The sequence below is a fragment of the Cadophora gregata genome (genome assembly GCF_030347475.1).
Source record: "Cadophora gregata isolate MNR1 chromosome Unknown scaffold_12, whole genome shotgun sequence".
NCBI lineage: Eukaryota > Fungi > Ascomycota > Leotiomycetes > Helotiales > Ploettnerulaceae > Cadophora > Cadophora gregata.
Window position 1 is genome coordinate 939,773 of NW_026695935.1, and position 26,701 is coordinate 966,473.

Consider the following 26,701-nt stretch of genomic DNA (forward strand, 5'->3'; position numbering starts at 1 on the left):
ACTATAGGTAAATGAGCTTAAACAGCTCTATAAAGAATTATTAGCTAATATTCTCTTTATCGCGTAAAGATCTACGATCTACTATAATAGAAAGCGTAGCATAGGATTAACGCTTAAGAAGGGGGATAAAGTCTACTTACTTAGAAAGAATATCGTAACTAAACGATTAAGTTATAAATTAGATTATAAGAAGCTAAGACTATTTAGGATTACTAAAGTTAAGGGACTAGTTAATTATTAACTAGCTCTACTAAAGATAATAAATATCTACTTAGTATTCTATATATCTCTCCTTAAACTAGTATCACTAGGAGTACCGCCGGCTCTTATTATTAAAATATAACTAATTAATCTAAACGCTAAATACGAAGTAGAAGCTATTCTCAACTATTAGTATTTCTATAGTAAAATAAAATATTTAATTAAATAGAAAGGGTACCTATAATTAGAAAACACTTAAGAATCTAAATCTAACCTTTACTACTTTAAGCTTCTACGGGAATTCTATTAAAGAAATCCAGGTTTACCTAGAAGGAAGGGGACCTAAGGTTAAAGACTAGGCCCTTAGAAAAGGACACTAGGTTGACGTTAGGTTCGAAGGCAGGGAACTAAGAAGTAGGATTATCCTTGATAAGCTTAGAGGGAGGCGTTAAAAAGCGAGTAAGAGTCACGGTTTTTCTTATTTTAAACTAGTATATAGGTCGTTTAGGAGTGAACTTCTTAATATACCCCGAGGTATTATAATCGTAACACTTTAAGTAAATATACTCGAAGTATCGTTTTAAAATAGATAAATCTAGGAAGCAGGTATAAGAAAAGCTATAGCAGAAGGAATAAGGCTTTACGAGTTACATAGCACGCTTAATATAGAGTATAAGCTAGATACTCTGTTTTTTCTTTATCTAAGTAATACTCAATTTCTTTATAACACTAGATATAATAGATAAGGAAGATAGTTGTTAGTAACTATCAACGTCCCTTAAGGTTATACTTAAGCATAGGGACTACGCTAAGCTAAGAGGGAGATAGTATTACGAACCCCTTAGCGCTATAGTTCAGTTAGCACCTATATACTAATAGTACTATTAGTAGTACTATAGGGGCAGTAGTACTAATAAAGGAGCGGTACTATTAATAAGGTAGTACTAACTAGGGAATAATATAGGATAGCGAGTAATATTACTATATACTCACGCTTAGTAGTAATAATTACCTAGATCATAGTAGACGATAAGTCACGTGATAGATCCTTAGATCCCTAGATCCTTATATAAGAGAACAGATCTAAGGATCTAAGGATCTAGTATCTTAAGGGATCTAAGAAGAATAAAAGTTCTATATAAGACTAATATATCTACTATTAGATAGGAGCTTCGTGCTTAACTTTAAATAGTATTCTAATACTTAGTAACTATCTTCTGTCTATATAATATACCTACCTCTTGATTATTAGAGATTAACTATAGCTTTCTATATTTACAGCGAGTAAATACCGGACTGTTACACGCTTCTCACTTCGCAGTTAATCAACGGAAAAAGGTTAAGACCTTTCGTCGATAAGGACGTGATCCCGAGACCGGAAAACTTCACTGAAATCGCCTTAATAAGACTTATAAACACCTACCGGTTCAAAAGGTTTCTATTACAATTGCTACTATAATTAGATAGAACTATAAATCGAAGCTCGCTTTTCTCCCTTGTTATATCGATAGCGACGATTACGTGGATTACTTCTTAGAGCTAATTATGAAGCTATTCTTTAATATTCAGCGAAAGAAAGGGGTTTTTAAGTGGATTTTCTAAGAGGATAACAAAGGGGCTCACGGTATAAGCTCTGAGTTAAACGCTCCGAATAATTATAAGAACGAGTATTGAATTCGATAATTGAAGCCTCGTTACCCTACTAACTCTCCTAATCTTAATCCAATTGAAGGAGTATAGCGAATAATTAAACAACAAATAAAGGAACGGAAGGTAAAGAACGAGAGAGAGTTATAAGAGTTTATTAAAGAGGAATAGGAAAAGTTGACGATTCAGGAGATAAACGCTTTAATTATTATAATAGAAGAGCGAATCGATTAATATATTAAGCGTAGAGGAGATGTAACTGAGTTTTAATGTAATATGCCTTCTTAGTTGTTCCGTGCATTTTGTTTTAGTGAGATTTCCATAGTAAACTTAGTGTACGGGGCAACCGGCCCTTCACCGGAGACGAAATTCCCCGGCCTCGACAGCACAGTACAGTCCAGTCCAGTCCAGTCCAGTCCAGTGTCGCTGTCCACGTCTACTGAGATCCATTGTCTGGCCTGGAGGACAGGGTTTTGTCACCTGAGGGCAAGAGGTGTGCATTCCATTACCAGCGTCTGCAGGTAGGCAGGTAGGCAGGTAATTCAGGTAGCATCACCTTAGTGGACCCCTTGAAAGGTGGTGCCCACCCGCCTCCGTGCCCTCCGTGCTGGGGAGAGGCTGGGCTGCGCTGTGTTGGGGCGAAATGTGTTTTGTTTCTACATTTTGCCATCCTTCAGACTCTCAGTGGAAAGTGCAGGTATCATATCTCGGCTGCCCATTTGTTTTTGCTTAAGGTATGCGTCCATTCCATTCCATTCCATTCACTTCTTTCCTCCCCTCGCGGTGGTGTTTTCAACAGCTGGATTCAGGCCATGTTTGGCTGGCCCACCTGGCCAGATTAAGGGGTCAAAAGAGGTCAAGGGCCGTCGTCATCCTTACGGCTTGTGGTCTTTTCCTGTCCACGTCCAAGTAAACATAGAACGCTCGCCTGTACGGCCTGCTGTCGGACTGGATCATGGTACAATTTAAATATTGCGTGAAAACGTGTGCTTCACGCGCTGTCAAGTTACGGCACGTACCTTAGCTCGTTTTCTCTCAAGTATGAAAACACCCGTGATATTATTGTAACAAACCACAAAGTTGGTTTTGTATCGGGCAAATCACAAGTACCTTTTATGCTCGTCTGTAAGCTGCATAGGTCCCATCTGCTGGAAGAGTAACAGGCCACCTTCAACAAAGCTTCTTGTTCATTCTCCTTCCAGCTCTCTCTACTTAGACCCAAAACAGTCCAGCATCTTCGGCGAAGTCACAAGCGAGCGATAGAGACGTGAAAATAGCCTCGTATTATCTTCAATCGTTCCATATCGGTGAAACTTGGCAGTGTCGCCTTCAATTATCTCGTACTTAATCACGTATAGGCATGATGACACCCTTCTCCCTTACACCAAGTGGAAAAGAGCACACTCAGATATAAGCCGTATGATCCATCTCGCCCCTCTGTGTGTGCACTCTCTTCACTCCTCTCGCATCGACACTCATAGGCCTCCTTCCGGCTCCATTGACAATCCTCGCTGCTCTGCCTATCTCTGGAGTAGCTGGAGTCGATTTCGAGTTCCCATATCCATGTTCGGGACTTTGCAAACCATCGCCATCTGTCACTACGCTACCCTCATCGTCCCTCGCACTCCTCTGCGTTTCCCAGCTCCCGTCCGAAAAACCGTCTGGAGTATAGTCTTCGTAGAACTCATCGCCTCTTGGTGGCTCCCCGTGGGGGCTTCTCTCCGTGTGCGATATCGAGCCTGTCGCGGACTCGAACCGACTATCCCTCGACTCGTATGAGCGTATGCTAGTTCTCGTCCTTGTTCGTCCTCCGAGATGACTCTGGATGTAAGATCTGAGCTGCCTAGTCTCTTCTCTTGCCATACCATATGAGATGCCAAAAGAATCGCGATGATCTAGTTCATCACTCATATCGCGCAGGCCTTGCGCGATAGTCGCCTCGAGAGTATCCATGATAGCTTCTTCTGGGACGGTAGGAGAGTCTGCGTAGGACGTTCGGCGAGGCTTCTTGCTTATCTTCCCGGAAGTTCTAATTGATGAGCCTCCAAAGAAGGGGGATGAGCCAACCCTTCTACTAACTGGACGAGAGAGGCGGGAGTTCCCGCTACTTTCTGAGAGAACCATGGATTGGGGTGGTATCGATGGACTTTTGGTGACTTGTCTTATGGTTTTTCTTGGGGAGACCGAGGCTCTTTTGGGTGACTCAAAGGGCGATGATGTGCCGGCATTACTTCTTCGCTTCTCGTTCCCAGGTAAGTTAGCTGTATTAAACAAGTTCCTTGGATCCCTATCCAAGCCCCGGCCATCTGACCAGTCTTGTCCATGACCGATGCTTCGTCTCTTCGCAGGAATTCCAGAGAAGGATAAGATGGACTCTTGTCGGCCATGACCGATCCCTCTGGACCTATCCGTGGTTGTAATGAACCGGGATTGTCGTTTTGCAGATTTCGGGGGGATTGGAACTTCTGTGGATGGTAGGACGGATGGCAAGGCTGCGTTCGTGTCTGTAAGAACACTTCCTTTCTCTAGCGCAGAGAAGCTTTCAAGTGGCGTAAGCGAAAAGTTACTATCTCTGAGATTGAGAATCGTGCTCTCGCGAGGTTGAATAGGAGGATTGCTATGCGTAGTAGGGTGAACTTGATTCGCGGAGAGAAACATAGTTGGCCGTCGAGAGTGGCCTTTGCGAGAGTAGTTGGAATAGTTTCGGTTTAAGTTATGCGTCTGGGAAGAACTTGTTCCAGATGATCTCATTGTTAGATATTCGCTGTTCTGGGTGTATCTCCAGCTATCGTCAGACAGGGCGTTGTCGGATTTAGACCGAGCCCTATTTCCAAATCCAGAATGGTGTGATTGACTCAGATGAGAGACCTGCGAGCCTGGAGCAGTTGACATGGTCAGTGATCGCCTCAGGGGATTGTTTGCGACGCCACTTGGATGCCTCCTGCCTTCTGCAGTCTCCGCCCCTGAGATCGGTCCCAAGACAGTCCCAGGTCTCGCATCATTCTGAATACCGAATCCAGACATATCCAGCTGGAGAGGGGGTGGGGGTGGAATTGTGGATACTGATTCGATCGTTTGGAAGCTTTCTGCAATACTTGGTGTTGCTTCCAGAGGGGATGATATGGAACGTTTCTCGACTTTGCCAGTTTCTTTCAGCTTCTTCGCCGCATGCCGTCGTGGATAGTAACAGCAGAGTATCAATAACATGGCTAGGAACAGTATCCCAAGAGGTATTACTATGGCTAGAATAATATCATTGCCAAGGCGTTTAGGCGAATTCGCCGCGATGGAGCTTGTCTCCACTGTTCTCGAACTGGTCGGAACTTGGGATGTTCGGGAAGTAAGTGTGGTTGAATGATGTGGCGCGGTTGATGTTAGGGTCTGATTGTTCGCGAATATTAACAAATCGAAAGCCTGGGACTTTGTAGTTTGGCGTGACTTCGATGTTGCCGACAATGTGATCAAAATCGTTGATGGTTGTGTGGAAGGCGGTATTTGCCCTGCAATAATTAACGTCTGCGGGTTGAAAGAGATCCATGCTTGCGGAGGGAGTATTTGCGCCATCATCTCCGTGTCAGATCTATTGGTGAGGTAGATGCCTAGGTCATATGAAAAGGTTGAGCCTGTAGTTGCGTTCAGACTTCCAATGGATTTGCTGAATAGAGAAACTGGGATTATGATCTGAATAAAAGCCTCGGCTGTATCGCCATAGATGTCTGTCACCTGGACCGTGATATTGAAAGAGGCGGCATCAACTGGCACAGTGCCAGTGAGTGCGAGACTTGAGTTATTGAAGGTCATCCATGATGGTATTTGAGCAGACGTTGCAACTATATCCGATGAATTCGGAGCCTGGCCGTCCAGTTCCAGATCTTGAAACAGCCCATCTAAGCGGAGAGTCTCTCCTACTGTTCCATTGATCACCATCTCGGTGTTCTTGAAGGCCAGTAGGTGAACGCCAACTTCAATATCAAAGTATAATGAGGCACCCCCGAAACCCTCAATATCCGTCGCTATGAGCTGTATTCCAAATGTCTGCGGAGGTTGTATAAGCGACTGATAGTCTGGACTCTGTCCAGTGAACGAGATCGTACTGTCGTCGAAATGAATCCAGGAGGGCAGTGGCGTGTTGGTAGAAGTTACTGCATAGTAGATGAATGTTGAGCTGCCATCACTTCTCGTGAATGTTGCGGGTTGAAAGCTGAAATTGAACGGCGTTGAAGGGTGGTAACGCAGTGTTGATGGAGCTGAAAATTTGCCTGAGGAGGCCAATTGGGTTGCTGGTACTTGCACTGAAGGTGCTGGGTTCTTAGAAACCACCAGTGTTGCATTCAATGTAATTGAGCCAGTGGAATCGCTGGCTGTCAAGCCAATGGGAACACCAGTAACTGTATCGGTGCCCACATCTTCGGTCGAAGGTGTTCCAGAGAGTATCCGAGAGTCGCTATCTAATGAGAGCCACTTAGGACCGCTTGACAGAGTGTATGTCATAGGAAGAGTGGATGAAAATGTCGAAGTGGAAAAGGCATAGGAGAAAGGAGTCGAGATTCGTGCTGCAGGCGGGACCTGAGAGTTCAATGGGTAGGCAATTGTCGGAATGGCATCTATGACAGACGAAAAGATTGCAAAGACCAAGACCAGACCCCGCAGACTCATCTTCCTAAATTGCCAGCGGGTTTTGAAACTTCGCTGGTTGAGAAGTGGTAAAGCAACCAGTATATCGCAAAGAGTGTGATGATACAGAATCGAGATGAACAGAAGAATATGCAGACCGACAGGAAAGGTCAAGAACATAGGATACCGACATGGTGCTGGTTGTCATCGAAGGTTAATTTTGGAGGCGCAGTGTAGGGAGATCGTCTTATCGGTATCGCCTTGCTTGGAATTCAACTGACAGAAGTGAAGAATGACAAACACTGCAAGGGATGGCGAAATTCCGCCCCCAACCCTTCCATAATATTCAGGAAACACCAATGTATAAAGTCTAAGGTCCCAGAATAATACAAGTTGGATGGCTTGGAGACACGTGCCTCGTCCCCGGAGGCTGAAGATACTTCGTTCCAACCACCGCAGGTCTCAGGTACTTCGATGTAGCTGCTACTGCCGCAGCATTTGTTGACACCGCGCCACCCATAGAGAGAACAGTTCTGAGCATCGTGCTGCCATTTGACTCCATCTATATTGGGACTTCTGGATTCCTCCTCAGTCTCGCAAGAGTGGCGAAGAGAGTGACGAGGGATAATTGGGAGCAAGATGTGCCCGGCCAATTTGGGTCATCTATGCGTACAGGACAAGCCGAATACAGCAAAGTAGGGGCGCAGTTGTGCTTTATCGATTCAGCACCAGCGCAGGAGGTTTCCCTTGCTGGCTTACGATGAAGAATGCAATCAAGGAGGGGTGTTGAAGCGAAGAAAGGGAAGCGAGCCGAGGAGAGTGGAAGCGGCGGGATAGGACCAGGACTGAGGTCAAAGTCAAAATCCTGGCTTTCGCGAACGCGCCGTGCCGATATTTAGCCGGTCGTTTCGTGACCCTCTTTGCCTCTTACGACTTCGGGTTCCGTTTACTTGCAATAACACGCTTGGAATGGCATCTCGTTCGGAGTCCCCAGAATTCTCTCCTCTGGCGTTTGGAGAAGAGCTTACAGCAGTGCCCGCTTACAAAGCGGCCTCCACGACCTCGATCAACTTCTCCAGTCTTCTGGAGCCCTCACTTGAGCTCCACGAAGACCTCAAATCAGGGTGCGGAGGTCAATTATGGCCAGCTGGTGTGGTGCTTGCTCAACAGATGCTACGTTATCATAGAGATGCACTGAAAGATGCCCGAATGTAAGTGTCTGATGGTTCTGCGACGAGTTTTCAGAATTGCTGATATGATTCCAAAGTCTCGAACTTGGAGCTGGGGGCGGCCTCGTTGGACTTGGCGTGGCGATTGGGTGCAAACTCCACCATACTCTCTACATCACGGATCAAGAGAACATGATGGGGCTCATGCACAAGAACATCGAGCTGAACAGGCTGGAATTACGTGTAAAGGAACTCGTTTTGAATTGGTAAGCGGCTCTGAAGCGTGTTTGATATGCTCTCTGATCAATCCTCCAGGGGTGATCCTTTACCAGAGGAAGTAATTAGAGAGAAGCCGAATCTCATTTTGGCCGCAGACGTAAGTGAATTTCCCGAAAAAGACACAAAATATCTCTGCTATGTGGTTAACCTTGAGATCTTACGTCTCATATCAAAGGTTCGAAGCATGTACTAATTCGGCGCGCATCTAGTGCGTCTACTTTGAACCAGCTTTCCCGTTGCTTCTTACTACCCTCGAGGATCTTCTTGAGCTTTGCAACGAAGCTGTCATCTACTTTTGTTTCAAGAAGCGGCGGAGAGCAGACATGCAGTTCATGAAGAATGCCCGTAAAAGATTCGAGGTCGAGGAAGTCGAGGACCAAGACAGGAAAGTGTTCTCCAGAGAGGGATTATTCTTGTACTCCTTCAAACGGAAACCATGAGTATCATGAAACGCAGCTTCAGTCCCGCATCTCATGCTTCTATTGAGCTCCTGGATGACTACCTATGTCTATGTCAGGAGCATTGACTCATCTGGCAATAATGAGTCTTGTGTATTGATGCGATCAAAACAGGTTGGACAAGCTATTGGTAAGTCGCAGCTGTGGACCCGTACACGAGGGGTTACTGCGCTGCAGCATCACTGCTTTGACGGGTTTGGGAAGCACATTTTTTCATCGCTTGCTCCCATATTGACACCAAGCAGGAATGCCGGCTCGTCAATGTTGTGATGTTCGTACGACAATACTCCAATGGCGCCAGGTTCTAACATCATAGGCAGAGTCATACTGAGTTCAAAGCCGATCCACCGTTTGGCAAAAGCTCTCAGTATGTGCCCGTGACCAATCAAAATAACATCCGCAGCTTTCTCTCCATGCATATACGGCCCATGTATCTCCTTGATTCTGGCGATTATCCGATCAAGACGTGCTGCCACTTCAGCAGCTGATTCTCCTCCCTCACAGCCATCCACCCATATATTCCATGGCCTGTCTTTGTCTAACCCCCGCTCCTTGCGACCTAGTCTAATCTGCGCGGTCAAAAGCCCTTCATACAATCCATACTCCCATTCTCGGATATCTTCTGTAGTCTCATAGGATCCAATGAGGTCTGTTCGCGAAGACTCGTCGAAGAGCAGCTCGTATGTTCGTTGTGCTCGAGTACGAGGACTCACGAACACGTGGGCAACTCTTGATGGATCGACAATCTTGCCTGGACCAACTATCACATTGGCCGACAAAGAAACCTGCTGTTCACCTTTGGCAGTCAACGGAATATCGCTTCGACCTGTGTAACGACCAGAAATCGTCCATTCAGTCTCCCCTGTCAAAAAGTCAGTGCTGCCATCGGATTCAACCAGAAAATAATTCGCAAAAAGGACAGCTGGCAGATTGGGTGCATTTGAGGAATATGCATACCGTGCCGCACGAGAAATACTCGGGGGGTTCCAGCGTCTTTGTCCGGCATAATGAAGGGTGAGGTCTTGGATGTGGAATGGCGGTGTTCACAACCGCCGCCACTATCTTTTTTTATGACGTCCGGCTGCCAAGGCGCTGTGCCTCGTTGTAAATCACCAGGACCCTCGAAAGTCTCGTCGGCAAAGTAGCCAATCACGGATGTGCAATACGAAAATACAACAACAGATGTAAATTTTTGCTCATTGATGATGTTAACTGATCATAGACTCCCATAGTTATCTAAATAAGAAGAATATATAAGCAGAAATATCGAGAACTGAACTGGGATCTTGTATCGCACGCTTGAACATCCTCCTTCAGATGATTACTAACACCAATCGAAATGCTATACGGCGGAATATCTTTGCAACCATCAACTCCACAAAGTCGCTTCTCAGGAAGCAATCTTTCTCCATTATCCCAGAGCTCGTCTAACTTTCAGAAGCGGTACACTTAGCAATATTTGACATTGTTAGTTGTTAACGAGGAGCCTTGGTGGGCTCAGCCGCTTGCGCTGTGGCATCTCCATCAGCAGGAATTGCCTTAGGTCCATCTGACTTAGTTGGCGTCAAGCAGGTTGGCGTGACAGCATTCAAATCGGCAGGTCCATTTCCGGCAGATGTCATTGTTTTGGAGGGCTTCATCCCGGTACTGGAAATTGAACTCGTTCTAAATTTGGTCGCCGTGGTACTTCCAGTGTTGGAATTATTCGCTCCACCAGTAGAAGTACCGTTGTTGCAAAGTGGAACGTTGATCACATCCCCTACGTTGAGAACATCCGGATTTTTTATCTGTGCGTTTGCAGCCAACAACGCTGGCAGCGTTATGCCTAGCTTTTCCTTAGCGATAATGATCAAAGTGTCTCCGGAGACGACAGTGATTGTCTTTGCCGTTCCGTTGGAGCAAGTAGCTGTGGGCTCGGCCAGTGGCTTCGCTGCAGGTGCAACGCATTTCGTGTTGGGGATCTTGATTATGTCGCCTACGTTGATCGATCTTGGGTTGGTGATTTGAGTGTTGACAAATTGAATTTGGTCGAGCGTCACATTGGCAGTTTTGGCGATCGCTGCTAGAGTATCTCCGGCTTTGACTGTCTGATTTGCAACGACATTACAGTTCGCGCCAATCTGTGCCAGGGCCGTGGCAAAGCACAACGCCATCAGTGAGAGGATTGAGGAGCGCATGATCATTGGGAGTGTTGAAAGTGGCAAAATAATGAAAGTGGAGGCAGTCTACGAAGGCTGCCAGAGCCGAGAAGAAGTTAGGATGGAAAGGGAAAGGAACTTGAATAAGATGATCAACGTCTACTTATAACGAAGAGTGGCTTGTTGTTCGGCATACTACTCAGATCTAAAGATTATGCATGAACCTAAGTGATTCTGAGCCGCAAGTATTCATGTCCAAGCACCATTTTTAACTTTGGGCAGGAGCTTTTGGGGAATCTTTCGGGCTCAAACTTGGCCAAACCAATGACAGCTGACTCGTTACCCTGTTCCAGAGTCAAGTTCAGATGGCTCTGCCTAATTTCGTGATAAACGTGGCTTGGTGTGGAATAGAGTTCACGATAAAACAGCCTCCGTCAGAGTCCAACGTTTAGGAAAATCCCAGCATCATCTCATGATACAACTGTATTCATGTAATCCACACTTGGAGAACGGACGGGACCTAATATTCAAGAGTGGCCCAATTGTTGTGCTTCTGTGGGCTACATATCGAGACTGTATTGGATCGCTTCCGAATGGTCCCAATTGACCTCGAAGTTGTCATTGACTAATGCTCGCCTGTTTCTATCAGCATCAGTAGGGCCATATGCCTACTCTGAATACTTATCTCGGCCTTTGCGAAGGTATTTAGTAGTCCTCACGGCCGCTACTTCGCAGTTGAGGAGATATGTCATGGCCTGCATGGGATGGGTGGTATGACAAGGATTTATTCGCCCAGCTTCCTTACCTAACGACTCTTCGACAACGTGCCATCTCTGTTTACTGTGAGATGAGGTCGATGATAGGTCGGCTGTCAGGCAGTCATCAGTCATGCCCATTTTATTACCCACCTTGGCACTGCAATGATGCGGCTAACGCCACGCTCGTCTTGTGGTAACTGATTGGTGGAACCACCAGTATTATTATATGGCATCCTGTCGCTGGCAGCTGTCACTCAGACGACGGCAACGACAACGCCAACGACTCGAGATCGCAGCGCAATACAAATGAGACCACAGGATACTCTATGCTGTGCGACATTGGTGGACTCATCTTCTTGCTTGGTTTAATTCTTTAGGTAAGCTAAGTTTCATGACGCTCGTCATTTATATTTCCATGTGAGTTGTCGCTCTTTCAGGTGAAGGTTTTAACTATTGAACCGATTCTCTTCTTCTTTTCACCGTCACTCGCAACTATCCTATGTCAGCACCGAATCTTCGGTTTCATGCCTTAAGGCACCCCGAATCGATACGTACCTTAATGGATTCGCTGTTTGATCACCAGGCTTCCACATCCCCATCGTTGCCGGCTTGTTTGCTGTCACCTCTGCGAGATTGACAGCTGGCCTCGGCCTGCTCTGCTTCCATCACATGTCGACAACTAGCAGTCTAATTCACCAGAGGACCGAATCTCTCCATCCATATGCCGAATAGTAGAAGTTGCTGAGATGCCGAATCATAACTCTACGGAGTCACTGTTCATGAAATAATGTCTCCTACCGCTTCACAACCAGTACCACCAGAATCACATTACATCGAGCCAATCTCAAAGTTCCAGTGCATCACTTACTAATTTTATGCATGATGCCAGCTAAAAGGTATTCATACAGTACACATACAGTCATTTAGCTCATCACCCCAATCCCCAACATTATTATCGTAGTCCTCGATCTCAAACGTCGAGCAGGAGCTACTAACGGGCCCAACTCCCGCCATTCCTGGTGCCTAATCGGGCTATTACAGGCTAGGTGACACTACACAGCATTCAAACAGCCCGAATCAATATCGCCTACGGAAACTACTACCGCGTACTACAGAATCAACCCGACACTACCATGAGTCACAAGCATTCAGGCAGTTATGATCAACGTTTTCTTCTTTCTCTTCAGCGTTGCTAATTTTCTTGAGCATGGCTTGGATATCTTTACCTTTCAATTAGCTTCAATTCTTTGATCTGCCACGGAACGGGTCAGAAACAACGGAGGAGCCGTTCTTTCTGTCAAACTCCAAAACGTTAAAGTATATGTTGACGAAGGGGGGCGCGAAAGGCCAACGCAATGTGAATGCCGACAGGTTTATAAACACACGTCTATGGCACAGGTGTAACATGGCATACACTAATTACATTTAGTGTCCATATCATAATTGTACATGGGTATCTTTGATCTTCACAAATATTGGCAATGGTACAGTAAAATAAGTTAGATTATAGATTCAACACATGCTAGTCAAACAAGCTGGTAATTTACCACCATTCCTCCTCTTCCTCCTCACCGAATCCCACTGCCCACACCTTTTCAAGTCCCCCACCTGCATCGGGTTCATCCTGTCCTTCTTCATCCAGAACTACCTCCAAGTCTCCCCCCAAGCCGTCCAAGAATTGGCTATCCACCCCTGCAAGCTGAGTTTCCGTCCTCCTCATAGCGTCAATGAGGGCTCTGCGGCGCTTGATCAAACCAAGAGCACTCATAGTGAAAGGATCAGCTGATAAGCCAGTAGCCTCCAACCGGCGCAGCACGTCAACGGTCATAGCAGTATCTTGCATACGAGCATAACCCACGGCGAGTTTGTTCCATGTGACTTGGCTTGGTGTGATTTGTCGTTCGCTCATCATTTTGAGGACCTTCTCTGCAGCGCGGGGCTGGTGGTGGTCCATGAAGATCTTGAGCAGGATGGACCATGTGTAAACGTCTGGTTTAGGAGGTGTGACGCCGATAGGCTCAGGCACTTCTGTTCCAGCAAGTGGTTCGGACGACGAGTCAGAAACGGAGTCAAAATTCTCATCCTCCACGGTAAGTGGCTCATGAACGACATCTTCCAGCTTGAACAGCATTTGTGGCTCGGCACGTACGCGTTCTCCCGAATTGAGTGGCTCCACGTTAATCGCTTCTGGGCTGAGCGGTAGCTGTAAGTCAGTGTTGATGGTGTGGTCTTGCTTCTTCGTGGTGCTTTCGTCCGACACCGATGACTGAGACGATGTAGAAGACTGGTCTGACCCAGACAGCATATCTCCGACAAGATTTGAGCAGTCTGCTAGTCGTTCGGAGAATCTGCCTATTACCATCAAGACGAGGTTCCAGACATGCGTTGTCATTGTCAGTGGCACGACAACTGGGTCATTCCGGATAATCAAGCGACGAAAATTCTCATAAAATTCCATCGCAGTATGTGGTGTGTCCGCATTGTCAAGATAGCCTGTAACCATGACGACCAGGGTTGGGCGAGGTGGGTCGTGCAAATGATCGTGTGGACGATGAATGAATTGACTTAGACCTGGATATTTTTCTAATAAGTTGGGGATGATCTGAGCCAATGGCCCAAGATGAAAGTGGTTACAATATACATGAAGCATTCGATCGAAGGCTGGCTTGTCCTGCTGTACTGAACTTCCATCTTCTTTGGATGATTGCCGTTCTTGTTTATGAAGAAGTAGAATTGCATGTAGGACATCTGTGATAATCCAGTCGTTTCTGATGCTGTTCTGCCGGACATGATCCATGACAGCCCTGATAGCAGACGCGTCCATCCTCAGTTTTGCGTCATTCAAGAGGATGGAATAGGTGTAAGCATCTGGTTTTAGACCTGTTTCTGTCATTGTTTCAAAGATCTTCCAACCCATCTCGTGGTTTCCGGTATCCAATGAGCTTTTCATCAAGATGTTGTAAATGTTTGGGTTGGATTCAGCGCCTGCCTCCAGTACGAATCGGAACATATCAATCGCTGGTACCAGCGGCACACCGTCCTTGACCGACATTTTCCGATGTGCCTGTTGAAGTAAAGTGGAACACAGGCTCAGCATCTTTGGCGAGTTGAAGGCAGATCCTTCATCTCTAAGTCTTTGTAGGATCCTGCAAGCAGTTTTGATATCCCCATTCTTTGCAAGTCCACTCGCAAATTGAAGGAGGGTATTCTCATGCATGGGGTGGCCGACTTTAGCCAGAGATCGATAGATGTTCTTCGCTGTCCATGCCCTCCGCTGCAACTTCAGTAATTTTCCAGACGTGCACCTCAACCCTCCTGTGTCGAGACAGATCATGTGCAATAAGCGAAACAGAGTTCGCTGAGAAAGGTGGACATGGTCCGCTGGACCTTTTTCAAGAATAAAACGGATTGTTTTCGATAAGGCTACAAGAAATTCTGCCCCGTAGCCATCTCTATTCTCGTTGTAATGGGAAATAATGAAGTCGAGGCTATCAGAAACTGCAAAGCCAGGTGGATACGGCGGCATGAATGTCGCCTTAAGGAATCCAAGAGCCTCACTCGGATAGTATGCCAACGTGGTCAGCATAATCTCTTGCCATGTGTGCCCTCTCTGAACTAAAGGTATCTCCATCCATCTCTGCCGAATGAATGCTGAAGATTTCTTCTCAACGAATTTCCGGATGAAAGGCTCAGCAACCCGAGAATAACGAGGCATAGCCATGTTTGGCTTGAAACTGTCTTTCAAAGTCCCATCACGCCAAGCACAGAGCATCGCGAAGCGCCAATTCCACCAGGAAGAGTACTTGAAGCAGCCAAATTTTCCTTCCGGCGTGACTCTGACATACTTCAGTCGTAATTTCGGCAAACCTCTGGCATGATGTAGGATTTTGAACCTGCGAATGATTCGTTTCTGACCCATCCAATGCTCCCTTTGCTTGGATATTCTGTTCAACTTGGACTTCCGAAACCATGCTTTTCGGGGTTCGACGATTCGCTCCAATTCAATCTGGCGTGAGAATTCCGTCGGGATGCTCGAAAATTTGAGACGTAGCTGGGATTCTTGTCCTTGACAAGTATCCATCACTCTTGTGACAAGAGCGACTGGGCTTTCAGGGGGGCGCCTTCTCATCAATCCACCCCATATCTCTTCGTACTTTGTCTTTAAGTCATCCTGGTCTCCAGGGAGCTCGGAAGGCTCCCAAGACCCCCCCTTATTTTCTACCGGGTTCCTTAGAGTATCTCCCACTCCTCCTTGCAGAACCTTGGACTGTGGCAGATCATGCTTCTGTCCTTCTTTGCGATTGTCTTTACTACCACGGCTCGAATTTCTTGGTGCCACGTCACAAGTCGTTTGGGGTAGAACATTACTGTCCTCCCAAGAATAACGAGACGTCTCGGAATATACTGTAGCTGGTGACCCTGAATGGTAGCTTCGAAGGCTGTGCGGCCAAGGCGCGAAGACTCGGGGAGCGAGGAATGGGAGGATGGGCAAATCGAACGTCAACCGGCGTTTCGTCAGCAGATCCAGTCGTGGAGGCATCAGCTACAGGTGCAAAGGTTCAGTGTTCCATTGCATTTGGGAAGCACCATGGAGATGAAATCAGTCGAGCTGCCGAGTCGAACGTCGAATAAACCAGACTGCACTACTTGTACTTGGGAGGCTGGAAAGTTCCAAAAAAAACAAAATAAGGTTATCAGGCTAGCCGACATGATCAGGCTGACAGAAGTTTGGTTCCTGAACTAAAGTACCTACCAAGGCGAGCAAGGTAAACGCTAAACATGACCAGCCTCTAGCCCCGCGAAACCTCATCTACCAAGAGCCCTTCGAACCGAGAAAATAGGTACATGGCACGACTCCCGTCAATCACATTCCACATTAGAGAACATGTCCTCGACACATGCAACTTTGGGTGCGGCTGCAGATGAGCGCAAGGCGCGCCTGGCCAAGCTCAAAAATCTCAAGCGCAAACAACCCGGCGACGAAATTGTAGCACCTGAATCAACACGCTCGGCCTCACCACCTAACGAACCTGATATTACAAAGATACACCTCTCAGGAAGGAACTATGATCCTGAAACAAAGGGACCAAAGCTTGGCTTTGAAGCGCCACCAACGTTAGCCGTCGAGAAAACCTTGGAACAACAGGCAAAGGAGGTCGAGGATGAGATCCGGAAAAGGGCTGAGGAAGAGGAGCACGATGACAAAGGCGTGGATCTGTTCAAGCTGCAACCAAAAAAGCCGAATTGGGACTTGAAGCGGGACTTGGACCGGAAGTTGGTGGTTTTGAACGTGAAGACGGAGAATGCAATTGCGAGAATGGTGCGGGAAAGAATCGAGGGAGCTCAGGAAGCTGCAAAGTCGAAATCAGGAAGATGGGCAGTTACAGCAAGTGAGGGAGGGGAGGAAATGGGTATGGAGGGTATTGCTCTGGTTGAAGGTGTAAAGTTGAGGGAAAGGGAGGAGGAAGAAGAAGAGAGGAGGGAAAAAGAAGATACCGAAATGGTGTAAAAGTTTAGTGGCTGGGATCATCACGGCGTTAGAGGCACAGAGAGGACATCAGATTGGAGTCTGGCGTTCTCAAATCACAAAGGCATATGGCTTAGCCAGGGTAATCTTATTATCCTACACTTACCATCACTCATCGTAGAATTTGGCAAAAGGCATGTACAGTGAACTCTGTGATGAGTCTCTGATCCAGCCTTCTTTTAAACACGATATCATATTTTAGGATTCATTGCTTGAGTTAAAGCGAGTCGCTTACTGAACGGACTCAGGCTTCTCTCTCTAGGGGGTGCTCTGTTCTCGACAGCACCGAGCCCATTCCTAGGCCTAGGATCCAGGCGGTCATTTGACAGTCCCCGTCGTTTCCAATGCGGGCTTCTGCTCTCGGTAGCTCTTCCTCTGGCCGGTGGGCTTTCTTCTTTATACCGTCTTCTGGTGCTTCGACTCTCAACTCGCTCTCTCGACATATTTCCCTCGTCTGAGCTATATACGTCCACTGAGGAAACGGATTCCCGCCTCCGCTTCTTTTCAGAGTCTGTAAGGTGTCTAGGAGGGATCAAAGACATAGAACGGGACCTTCGACGAGGTGGCGAAGCGCTTCGTGATGCAATCTTGCGCGAGTTGTCCTTTCCGAAGTCTCGTGGAGACGAAAGTGAACGTGAAACTCCTGTAGATATCGTTGAAACGGAGACTGACGACGCTGACCTCATTCTCTTTGATGTACCAGGAATGGCAGGGTCTTCGCCTTCTCTTTCACGCTTCCTGCCCCTCTCTTGATCGGATTTAGCTAGCAACTCATCTGCCACCCCTTCCCTGTTTACATCTTATCAGCTCAGGCTCAGAGAAGAGGAGTAGTTTTGTATCGTACTTTCTGAGTAGAGCTTGTGGGACATCACTTGTTAACTTGGGTTGAAGCTTCGGATTCAGCAGCTGTTGTGTCCGAGACGGGCGAGAAACATAAGGCCGTTCTTGGACCACAGCTTTACACTCGTAACTATAATGGCGTAAGCCCCAGTTAGTCTTCAGAAGTTCTGCATTCGAGGATGTACTTATCTCTTTTCAGGCACTTCTGGCATAACGTTGTAGCTGATGCCTTCGAAGGTCCTCCCAAAGTTGGACCTCTAGTGTATTGATTCATTGTAGGCTTCGCAGACATCGCAGAGAGGAGGTTGAATTGGGCTTTCCCTATCGCCGCACGTATGTGCCGAGGACCGGATACTGTGGTGAATGCGCAACAATATCCTCAAATGTCCTCTCTCTGCGAAAAACTACTGGCGGCGTAGAAGTGGCAGGTTGGTCGCAAAGACTGAGCGGCCATATATCAAGCCAGTAAATAGTCCCTGGCGAGTTTCTAGTCTCAGCTTCTGTTCTGTGCCATTAGCCAATGAAATTGCCTGAAATGATTTATCATATGCCATTCAGGTCTCTGTACTTGCTATAATTAACCCAGCAGCTACAGTCGATCTGTGCAGTTGGGTTGGCACCGACACTTTGACGCTCTGACGACTTGATGATAATCTGGCAATGTATTCTTTTGGCACAGCTTTATTTCATTTCGTGGATGGAAGAGGCGCTACTAGCTAAGCTCGGTAGATGCACCTGAGGTGCACTTGAGCGAGGCAGGGAGGGCAAGCCAGACGATAACTTAAGCGCACGCAGCCTTCTTCTGGAGCGACCACTTCAAGCTCTGCTCCATTCCGCCTGCCCTGCCTGTCCTGCCTTGCGTGCCCTGCCTTGAGTGCCCTGCCTTGCCTGCCTTGCCTTGCCTGCCCTGTCGCTCACTCCCACCCACTGCCTCTGCCTCTGCCTGCCTCTGCCTGCCTCTGCCTCTGCTCGAAACTCCGAGCTGAAGGTATGCTCTAAATTCTGCACCAACGTCAATATCGAGATCCCACTCTTCCATTCTGTCTCTGTGCAGACACTGATCTGATCTGATCTGATCTGATCTGTAGCAGAACGCTCGAGTGGAGTTGCGTTGTGGTTTTGAACGCGGTTGTGGTCGTGGTATTGCAGCCTCGAAACGGTTCCATCATTGTCGTACGCCGAACGGGAAGGCATCAAACAGACATCAGAACTTTGTCAACTTTCCAGCTTGATCGTCCATCACCGACTTACCGACTCACCCACCTGCCCACCGACTGTTTGTCCGCGACGACAATGACCAGATGTCTTTTCTCTTCAACTGGCGCACTTGTTAACTTTCTCCCTTAGTTTTATTCAAAAGCTTTCGTTCTCTCAGGCTTGTCGCCTGGCTGCGATTCACCTTTGTCCAGTTCGGACTCCTACGCTCTTTTGCTGCAGCCAGATTCAGATCTGGTTAAACACACTTCTTCAAATATGGCGACCGCACCAATGGCCGCAGACCGATCCCGGCTTTCCTTCGCAAAGGTACACCATTTTCCACCTTCCATAATTACACCCGCCCGGTTTGATATATCCCATGAATGCTCGACTGACTTCATTCACTTTGTACAGGTAGCTGCGTCTGCAGGAAAGGATACTATGTCCTCGTATGCCAACGCTAAAGTGGCAGCTGGGAATCCAATCCGAGACCGAGATCGAGATCCGCGAAAGGAGAACATACCAGCACCAGTTCAGGAGGGGATGGAAGATGACGTCGGTCAACTCGGTATATCTACATATAGGAAGTCCTCTGCCAGTGAAATTGCACCAATTCATCTTGGGGGTGGCTCCTTCAGTGAGGCAGAAAATGTGCAAGAGCAGCCCGATGCGTCAGTCAAAGGAGCTCATGTCCCAGCCGGTCTTCGCCCGGAGCCTAGTATTACTGAGGCGAAATTGGTCGACGCTGTCAAGGCGTTGCAGGTCAGTTCTCCAATGCCCAGTCTGGTGGTGAACGGATCAGGTGTTGGCAGCACCAAAGCCAAACCTGATGGCATGGAACCATTTTCCGAGGACCTCTTTCAACGAACGGATTCTGGATCAGAGTTGGGAACAAAACCTCCGAGTCTGGATGGAAAGAGCATCACTTCGGGAACAACTTTTGCGTTGGATGAGAAGGAATCGTTGCGTCCCGATGACAGTGCAAGCGTGAAAGCTGCTGAGGACGATGACACATTCTCAGGACGAGGTTCCATTGTTGCTGGTGGAAGTCGAATCGGCTCGGAGGCGTCTCGTGCATACCGAGCCCAGTTTTATGAAGCTCCTGAGCGACGAAGCATGCAGCCAATGCAGGAACGCCAAAGTCAAGGAGTACACACGCCCCAAAGTGGTTCGTCCTCGCAGCAAACTACGGACGACGGAAAGTCCAAACCCCTTCTGGTTGGCCCTACAGGTGCACCAGATGGTTTTAGTCTATTTTACCGTCAGACTCCGGATGAAAAGTTACTGGAGGCTTTAGAATCGCCCAAGGACCGAATTTTCCTTTTGAGACTGGAACAGGATGTGATTGAGTTCGTGAAAGACTCCAAGTACGTTCCTACCCACCTATATTCTACTTGACCGATAGGATCATAAGATCCGCCCTCCGAGCTGAGTATCTGTTCTGAAGACAGACTAATTGAGAATAGGGAGCCGTTCATCGATCTTCCACCATGCAATTCATTCTGCCGAATGCTCACCCACAAGCTGGCCGACTACTACCATATGACCCACCAGGTCGATGCAATTGCAGGCGCCGTACGTATCTTTCGAACTCCCTTCTGTCGACTACCACCCTCGTTGACCAGCATCTCAAACCCTCCTACTACGGGAAACACACCTCCACCAACTATACCTACGATGAAGATCATGCGTCGAGGAGGTGATGGAGACACTGGACCAAGTCCTTCCAAGGCCACTTCAGAGACCGGCAGTGATGGTAAAGACAAGAATCTTTCTGCGAAAGAGAAGTAAACATTTCTAAACAAGCATCAGTTACAAGTTTTGCTAACTTGACCTCAACAGGCTATCTCGAGAAGAACGAGAGGCTGCGTATAACAAGGCTAGGGAACGCATATTTGGCAAGGAGGAAAATACTGGTGATGCTATTCCAGGTAAACGCGAGTGATTTCATTTATTTTATCAGCGCACTGACCATATTCAAGATACTGAAGACGTGAATGAGATGTCCCGCTCAAGTTCCGTCTCAACCAAAGACAGAGCTCCTCAGAATAAGAGACCGAAGGTGCCGAAGCAGCGTCGGGACGATTCGGAGAGCTTTGACAGACGCTCACAATATACACCGTTCTTTCCTCAGCCTCCGGTACCAACTTGGGTGCCACAACCTCAATATCCCACTGTACCCACTCAGCCATTCAATGGAACTGTCCAGAACAACTATCAAGCTGTAATCCCACCCTTTGTTCAGCCTGTTCAGCAATACAGCCAGAACATGATGAGCAATGGTAATATGCAGCAGTACAATAGCATGGCACAGGTGAATAGAGGGACATCTTGTTTGTGTACTTGGCTAAGTGTTTTATAGCAGTATCCTCAGCGGTATCAGCATCATAGTGCACCAATCACTACGTACGGTACCCCGGTTCAGTCGCCGCAGATTCCAGTCCAACAGTGGCAACAACAGCAGCAGCCTCTTTACCAGAACCAAACTCCTTACCAACCACAAGCACCCGTGAGAGGGCCTCCAAGCTCGATCCCGTACGCCTTTGGCCAACTGCCTAGCACCATAAATCCAGCTGATCCAAAGAGTCAGCATCCGATTCCTGGAAGTTTTAATCGACATGCTTTCAACCCAAAGACCCAGTCTTTTGTACCCAACAATCCTGGTCTTCCAATTCCTCAGCCCATGTCACACCACGGTTCTCCTCACCAAGGTTCTCCGCACCATGGCTCTCCTCACTTACCCTATACTGGCTATGCTCCACCGCAACCACAATATGGTAATGGAATGGGCTACAATATGGCTCGACAGGGCTCTAACAACTCTTTGCCATCCTATCATGCATCTCCCCACATGGCTCATCGTCCCATGATGCAACAGAATGTTTCACAAGGTCTTCCTTCAGGACTGCCACACGGAACTCAAGGTCTGCATCAAAGCCTGCCACAAGGGATGCACATAATTCAAGGCGGTCAAGTCGGTACCCACCTTCCCCATTATGGTAACCCTTCTACTCTTCCTCCAAAACCCAAATCTGGAGTTTAAGAAGACTCATGTGATAACATTCGGTGGCGTATGGCGATTGCGGGCAGAAAATGAAACTTTAGTACCAGGTTTACAACATTGAGCTGATAGACAATACAATCAGAATCACAGATAATAAAGCATTCATCGAGTATGGTAATTCTATATGAGGCACCAAAGCATTGCCCGCCGTAAACGCCTTACTTTTTCCATTTCTGTACAAGCTGCAGTGAAATGCATGGAATTTGGAAATGTTTCATGATCACAAATCTGATCTACTCGTTAGGCTCTCTTGTCTCTCGTCCACCTCGTCCACCCCCACGAGATTTGCCGCCTCGTCCTCCGCGTTGACTCTTCTCTCCACTACCACTCTCCCCTCCAGTTGCTGCCACAGCGTCCGACCCTCCCATAGTGAGAGTAGCCGTAGCCAGTCTTTGAGAGAGCTCGATTTGGGTACGAATAGTGTTTGCCAAGTAAGAAACGACCAAGACGTCCTGGATATGGTTGTTGAAATCCCGCTCTATGTCTTGTGGGTCAACTTTTGGTGACAGGGACAAGGCGTTCATGAGGAACTGTCCCAGAGCATTCGAAGGTTCCCTTTCTTCGTCCAGAACCGAATTGACGTAATCTGATACGCGCTCAAGGAGGTCAACTGTCTGGTCCACAGCACGTTCCAAACCCTCAATATCCGACACAACAGGCGCAGCTCGGCTCTCGCTATCCTTGGCTCCTGAGATTAATTCAAGACCACTCTTGTCAGCCTCGCCATATCGGATTTCGTATGGCACTGGGATGAAGAGACAGCTCTCGGCGGCGCGCTCAGCGTTGACTCCAACTGGTGCACTAATGTATGCCTTTGCCTCAATATCCTTTCCAGCCTCGGTCGAGATAGTGAGATGAACAGCTGGGTGGGGAAAGGTTCCAGTCTCGGGGCTCGCGAAGAAGTTCTGGATTAGAGCGCTGAAGTTGTTGAGTGCAAGGCTCGTTGTGTACCATCCAAGTAAGACTTCTCTGGGATTCGCTTTCAGTTGCAGAGCAAGCATGTTCTTCTGGTATTCAACATCGACTTCGACCTGGTCTTCGTTCTCGGTGTGAGGGATTGCAAAGCAGTTTCTGACCTCCTGAACACCTAATCAGTATGGGAACTGAAGCAGGGCGACTTTGTACGAACCACCTCCATGCCATCCTCCGATCTGACTCCCAGAAGTGCTCCGATCACCCTGGTAGCTTGAGTCTGCGAATCATCGCGGCGAATAGAGTGGTCTAGGATAGAGAATACGGCCTACGACATGTGAGTAGCTGTTCGCGGGAATTGTGAAGAGATCCATCAGCGTACACTTGGCTGGATGACAACATTCAAGGGCGCGGTAGAGGTAGTGACTCCGAGAGAGGCTGGCGCAAGAGGACGCGCAAGATGCAAGAAGTTCTCCGGGCTGACCGCCATGCTGGGCAGATGTGTGAAGTCGAGGTTGCTGGAGATTAGGTTTTTGCTCCTTTCCCCCTCAATGGTTTTCGCGTTGTGGGCTCAAAGCAACCTAAGTTAGGCTGCGTAGCCGATAACGCTAAGATAAGGAATTTACATTGTTTGGACTCATGTTCAAAATCTTTTCTAGGAAGATTTTCGGACTATCGTCAAGAATACTCGTCACATTCAAACAACGAAAATGGCATTTCAAGGTCCTAGGGGTAGTTCCGGAGGTCGAGGAGCAAATTCTGTTAGCTCGAGAGGTGGCCGTGGTGGAGCAGGGGGAAGGCTTGGTGGCGGATTCAGAGGTCGAGGAGGAGGGGCATCAAGGTCCAGAGGCTCTGCTCCTCGAGGGCGGGGTGGTTTTCGAGGTAGAGGCAAACCTTTATTTGACAGTCAGAGATTGGCGCAGCAGAAGGAAGCGTAAGATACTTAGCCCAACTTCTAAAAACGTTACTGACGATAGCTAGAGAGGATGCTGAAGATTCAGGACCAGAAGGATCTTCCGAGGAAGAGGAAGCCAGTGATTTTGATACAAGTGACGAAGAAGAAGTGCCAGCTCCAGCTGCTCAATCTTATGCATCTTTGATGCGGAGTTTTGTGGCGGAAGCTACTCCTCAGGCAAAGAGGAGGAAACTTGATCACGTTCCTGTGCTGGTGCAGCTTGACGTGGAGGAAAATTCATACGCCAAAATCGACGATGCCGAACAAGTTGAGGAGCTAGAGGAAGACCCCGAAACCGCGATTGAAGGCATCCTTGGAGATGAGGATGAACCAGAGGATTTTTCAGACCCTTTTGAGGTACACTTCGCTTCACCAGACGACAACGTTCTTGCGGGGAGGCTCAAGGCACTCGAGCTAAAGCAATGGACATCGCAGAAACTTGCATTTCCGAAATCTGGCAAAGCCTTAATTAGCGTTCCAGAGAAGGAGATGTCGAAGATCGCTCTACCGGTACCAATTTCTGGTCCTGGCGACTTGAAGCTAAAGCAAAAATTGGCCGATGCCATGACGGCTCAGAAGCCGATATTTGATCCTCTTGAGAATTCAATTGGGCCACTTATTTTTGGCTACCAAGACGTGTTCTACTGTGATCGTAATGCGACCAACTCGGAGAGCTTACGAAGATTGACTTGCTTACATGCCATTAATCATATTTCCAAGTAAGTGAAACCAAATATCATGAAGAGGTGTCGCTAACAGAAGACTAGAACTCGAGATCGGGTGATCAAAAACAATACACGCCTTTCCAAGGAGAACAATAGTGATGATCTCGAACTTCGGGATCAAGGCTTCACTCGGCCCAAGGTACTCATGATTCTGCCTACCCGACAGTCCTGTGTACGAATGATAAGCATGATATCGACTTTATGTGAGCCAGAGCAACAGGAGAATCGAAAACGCTTCGATGACTCATATGTGATCAAGGACGAGAAATTCCTTTCTGACAGACCAGAAGACTTTCTGGAACTTTTTGATGGCAACGATGACGATATGTTCCGACTGGGTCTGAAATTTACTCGAAAGACTATCAAATACTTCTCACAGTTTTATAACTCGGACATCATATTCGCTAGTCCACTGGGATTGCGCATGGCATTGGAGGGAAAGGACGACAAGAAGGGAGATCATGACTTCTTGAGTTCTATCGAGATGGTCATAGTGGATCAAGCCGATGCTCTCCTAATGCAGAATTGGGAACATGTTGAGTATATCTTTGAGCATTTAAATCTGCAACCAAGAGAAGCACATGGGTGTGATTTTAGTCGAGTACGGAGCTGGTATTTAGACGGCAAGGCCGCCAACTTTCGACAAACGATTGCTCTGGCTTCTTTCAACACTCCTGACCTCAATACTTTGTTCTTCAACCGGTCCAAGAACTGGGCAGGTAAGGCCAAGATTAGCGGTACTTATACAGGGGCGATTCAAGAGTTAGGATTCAGGGCGAAACAGACATTCTGTCGCGTTGAGTCGCCATCTTTTGTCACAGATCCGGATGTTCGTTTCACTTACTTCACCACGGCCATCATTCCCTCGCTTATCCGCCGTATGAAGGATGCCGCTGGCACCGTCGTATTCATCCCATCGTACCTTGATTTTGTACGTGTCAGGAATCACTTCGCTACCTCACCTGCCACTAGCACATTATCTTTTGGCAACATTTCTGAATATACGTCAGTCAAAGATGTTGCCCGAGCACGATCTCATTTCTTAAATGGAAGGCACAGCATTTTACTTTACACAGAAAGAGCTCATCACTTCCGCCGGTATCAACTCCGGGGTGTGAAGAAAGTCATCATGTATGGGCTGCCTGACAATCCAATATTCTACAAGGAAATTGTTGGCGGTTACCTTGGAAGAAGCGTACAGGAGGGAAGGTCAGAACCGGGCGAGGGATCAGTAAGAGTACTATTCTCGAAATGGGATGTACTGAAGCTTGAGAGAACAGTTGGCACAGAGAGAGTCAGAAAAATGATTCATGACAGAGGCGATACCTTTGACTTTTTGTAGAACAGTGATAGCAAACTTCTCATCCCAAAACACTCTATAGCTGAGAGGCCCCAGGCCGACCAATGATGTTTATCTGTGGTTTATAATATTACAACATCCATCTTATACATCCATCCTACACAGTGCCGCCCCATCTGGCTTCCTCATTTGCGGAATCATTCCTCTCCTTCACCTTCAACCCGCCCATTCTATCCACCATGGTCTCTAAATCTTTGGCTCCCTCGGGCCTGTACCGTGTAACTTTCTGGACATTCCTTGCTGTCATCTCACTCTGTTCTAGGCCCTCCGCCCTCTGTCTTGCTAGCGTCCTCGCAGTCATTGCAAATCTCATATCCTTGGGCCCATCTACAAGCTCTAGAATTGCGGACGGGGCATGGTCTGGCTTCAATGGCTCGATTCGCAGCACTCGTGTATAGCCGCCTGGTCTCTGCGCATATCGTTCTCGAAGCGGTCCAAAGAGCTTTGGGAGGAGTTGATGTGGTGTCTAGACCAGTCAGAATTTTTGAGAACACGAAATTTCAGCATTGAAGTTGTGTCGTAGGTGAGAGGCATACGTAGAAGATGCTCAAAGCCCTCCTTCTGCTAGCTTCTGTATTTTTTTTCCCCAGCGTAATGAGCTTGTCTGCCAGCCGTTGCGCCTCCTTGGCTTTCGGATATGTCGTCGATATACTCTCATGCGTGAATAAACTGGTAACCAGGTTCCGCAGCAGGGCCTGTCTGTGCGAAGATTTACGGCCCAAATGGCGATATTTCTGTACAGCAAGGTAAGGACGAATTCCTCCACAGAGCAGCTTCAAGTTTGCTCCCAGGATCAACTTACCATATGCCCACCAGCCATACTGTATGATTACGTCCCGCAGATTCGAGTGACTCGT

At 47.5% G+C, this 26,701-nt stretch overlaps 9 protein-coding genes across 9 annotated transcripts; 3 read left to right on the forward strand and 6 right to left on the reverse strand.

Annotated features, from left to right (window-relative positions):
- Nucleotides 1–3,252: 3,252 nt before the first annotated feature.
- On the reverse strand, nt 3,253–6,642 carry ONS95_003151 (uncharacterized protein; the record flags this gene model as incomplete). The annotated part of the gene is made up of 1 exon (XM_058496441.1): nt 3,253–6,642. The coding sequence occupies one exon, from the start codon at nt 6,640–6,642 to the stop codon at nt 3,253–3,255; it is 3,390 nt and encodes a 1,129-aa protein (XP_058353692.1).
- A 789-nt stretch (nt 6,643–7,431) lies between these two features.
- On the forward strand, nt 7,432–8,350 carry ONS95_003152 (uncharacterized protein; the record flags this gene model as incomplete). The annotated part of the gene is made up of 4 exons (XM_058496442.1): nt 7,432–7,673; nt 7,730–7,897; nt 7,947–8,007; nt 8,120–8,350. 4 exons carry the CDS (start codon nt 7,432–7,434, stop codon nt 8,348–8,350), a joined length of 702 nt encoding a protein of 233 aa, XP_058353693.1.
- A 197-nt stretch (nt 8,351–8,547) lies between these two features.
- ONS95_003153 (uncharacterized protein) lies at nt 8,548–9,374 on the reverse strand (the record flags this gene model as incomplete). The annotated part of the gene is made up of 2 exons (XM_058496443.1): nt 8,548–9,230; nt 9,326–9,374. 2 exons carry the CDS (start codon nt 9,372–9,374, stop codon nt 8,548–8,550), a joined length of 732 nt encoding a protein of 243 aa, XP_058353694.1.
- Nucleotides 9,375–9,843: 469 nt separating this feature from the next.
- ONS95_003154 (uncharacterized protein) lies at nt 9,844–10,551 on the reverse strand (the record flags this gene model as incomplete). Its single annotated transcript, XM_058496444.1, has 1 exon — nt 9,844–10,551. The coding sequence occupies one exon, from the start codon at nt 10,549–10,551 to the stop codon at nt 9,844–9,846; it is 708 nt and encodes a 235-aa protein (XP_058353695.1).
- Nucleotides 10,552–11,423: 872 nt separating this feature from the next.
- Nucleotides 11,424–18,305, reverse strand: ONS95_003155 (uncharacterized protein). Its single transcript, XM_058496445.1, has 3 exons — nt 17,821–18,305; nt 17,636–17,771; nt 11,424–17,580 (listed from the first exon to the last, which is right to left on the reverse strand). Exon 3 carries the CDS (start codon nt 15,802–15,804, stop codon nt 12,808–12,810), a length of 2,997 nt encoding a protein of 998 aa, XP_058353696.1. The 5' UTR covers nt 15,805–17,580; nt 17,636–17,771; nt 17,821–18,305; the 3' UTR covers nt 11,424–12,807.
- ONS95_003156 (uncharacterized protein) lies at nt 16,150–16,773 on the forward strand (the record flags this gene model as incomplete). The annotated part of the gene is made up of 1 exon (XM_058496446.1): nt 16,150–16,773. The coding sequence occupies one exon, from the start codon at nt 16,150–16,152 to the stop codon at nt 16,771–16,773; it is 624 nt and encodes a 207-aa protein (XP_058353697.1).
- An 814-nt stretch (nt 18,306–19,119) lies between the features above and the next one.
- ONS95_003157 (uncharacterized protein) lies at nt 19,120–21,871 on the forward strand (the record flags this gene model as incomplete). Its single annotated transcript, XM_058496447.1, has 6 exons — nt 19,120–19,155; nt 19,243–20,195; nt 20,295–20,615; nt 20,671–20,759; nt 20,811–21,142; nt 21,191–21,871. 6 exons carry the CDS (start codon nt 19,120–19,122, stop codon nt 21,869–21,871), a joined length of 2,412 nt encoding a protein of 803 aa, XP_058353698.1.
- A 121-nt stretch (nt 21,872–21,992) lies between these two features.
- ONS95_003158 (uncharacterized protein) lies at nt 21,993–23,345 on the reverse strand. Its single transcript, XM_058496448.1, has 3 exons — nt 23,187–23,345; nt 23,022–23,132; nt 21,993–22,971 (listed from the first exon to the last, which is right to left on the reverse strand). Exons 1-3 carry the CDS (start codon nt 23,292–23,294, stop codon nt 22,126–22,128), a joined length of 1,065 nt encoding a protein of 354 aa, XP_058353699.1. The 5' UTR covers nt 23,295–23,345; the 3' UTR covers nt 21,993–22,125.
- Nucleotides 23,346–25,941: 2,596 nt separating this feature from the next.
- Nucleotides 25,942–26,664, reverse strand: ONS95_003159 (uncharacterized protein; the record flags this gene model as incomplete). The annotated part of the gene is made up of 3 exons (XM_058496449.1): nt 25,942–26,310; nt 26,381–26,578; nt 26,647–26,664. 3 exons carry the CDS (start codon nt 26,662–26,664, stop codon nt 25,942–25,944), a joined length of 585 nt encoding a protein of 194 aa, XP_058353700.1.
- Between the last annotated feature and the right edge of the window lie 37 nt (nt 26,665–26,701).

Excerpts from the sequence above, each read along its gene's own strand:
- ONS95_003155 (XM_058496445.1), bottom strand. The coding sequence starts at position 15,804 with ATGCCTCCACGACTGGATCTGCTGACGAAACGCCGGTTGACGTTCGAT.
- ONS95_003158 (XM_058496448.1), bottom strand. The coding sequence starts at position 23,294 with ATGGCGGTCAGCCCGGAGAACTTCTTGCATCTTGCGCGTCCTCTTGCG. Across the intron at positions 23,133-23,186 it reads ATGTTGTCATCCAGCCAAGT|GCCGTATTCTCTATCCTAGA; the intron begins GTACGCTGATGG and ends CACATGTCGTAG. Across the intron at positions 22,972-23,021 it reads CGGAGGATGGCATGGAGGTG|GAGGTCAGAAACTGCTTTGC; the intron begins GTTCGTACAAAG and ends TTAGGTGTTCAG.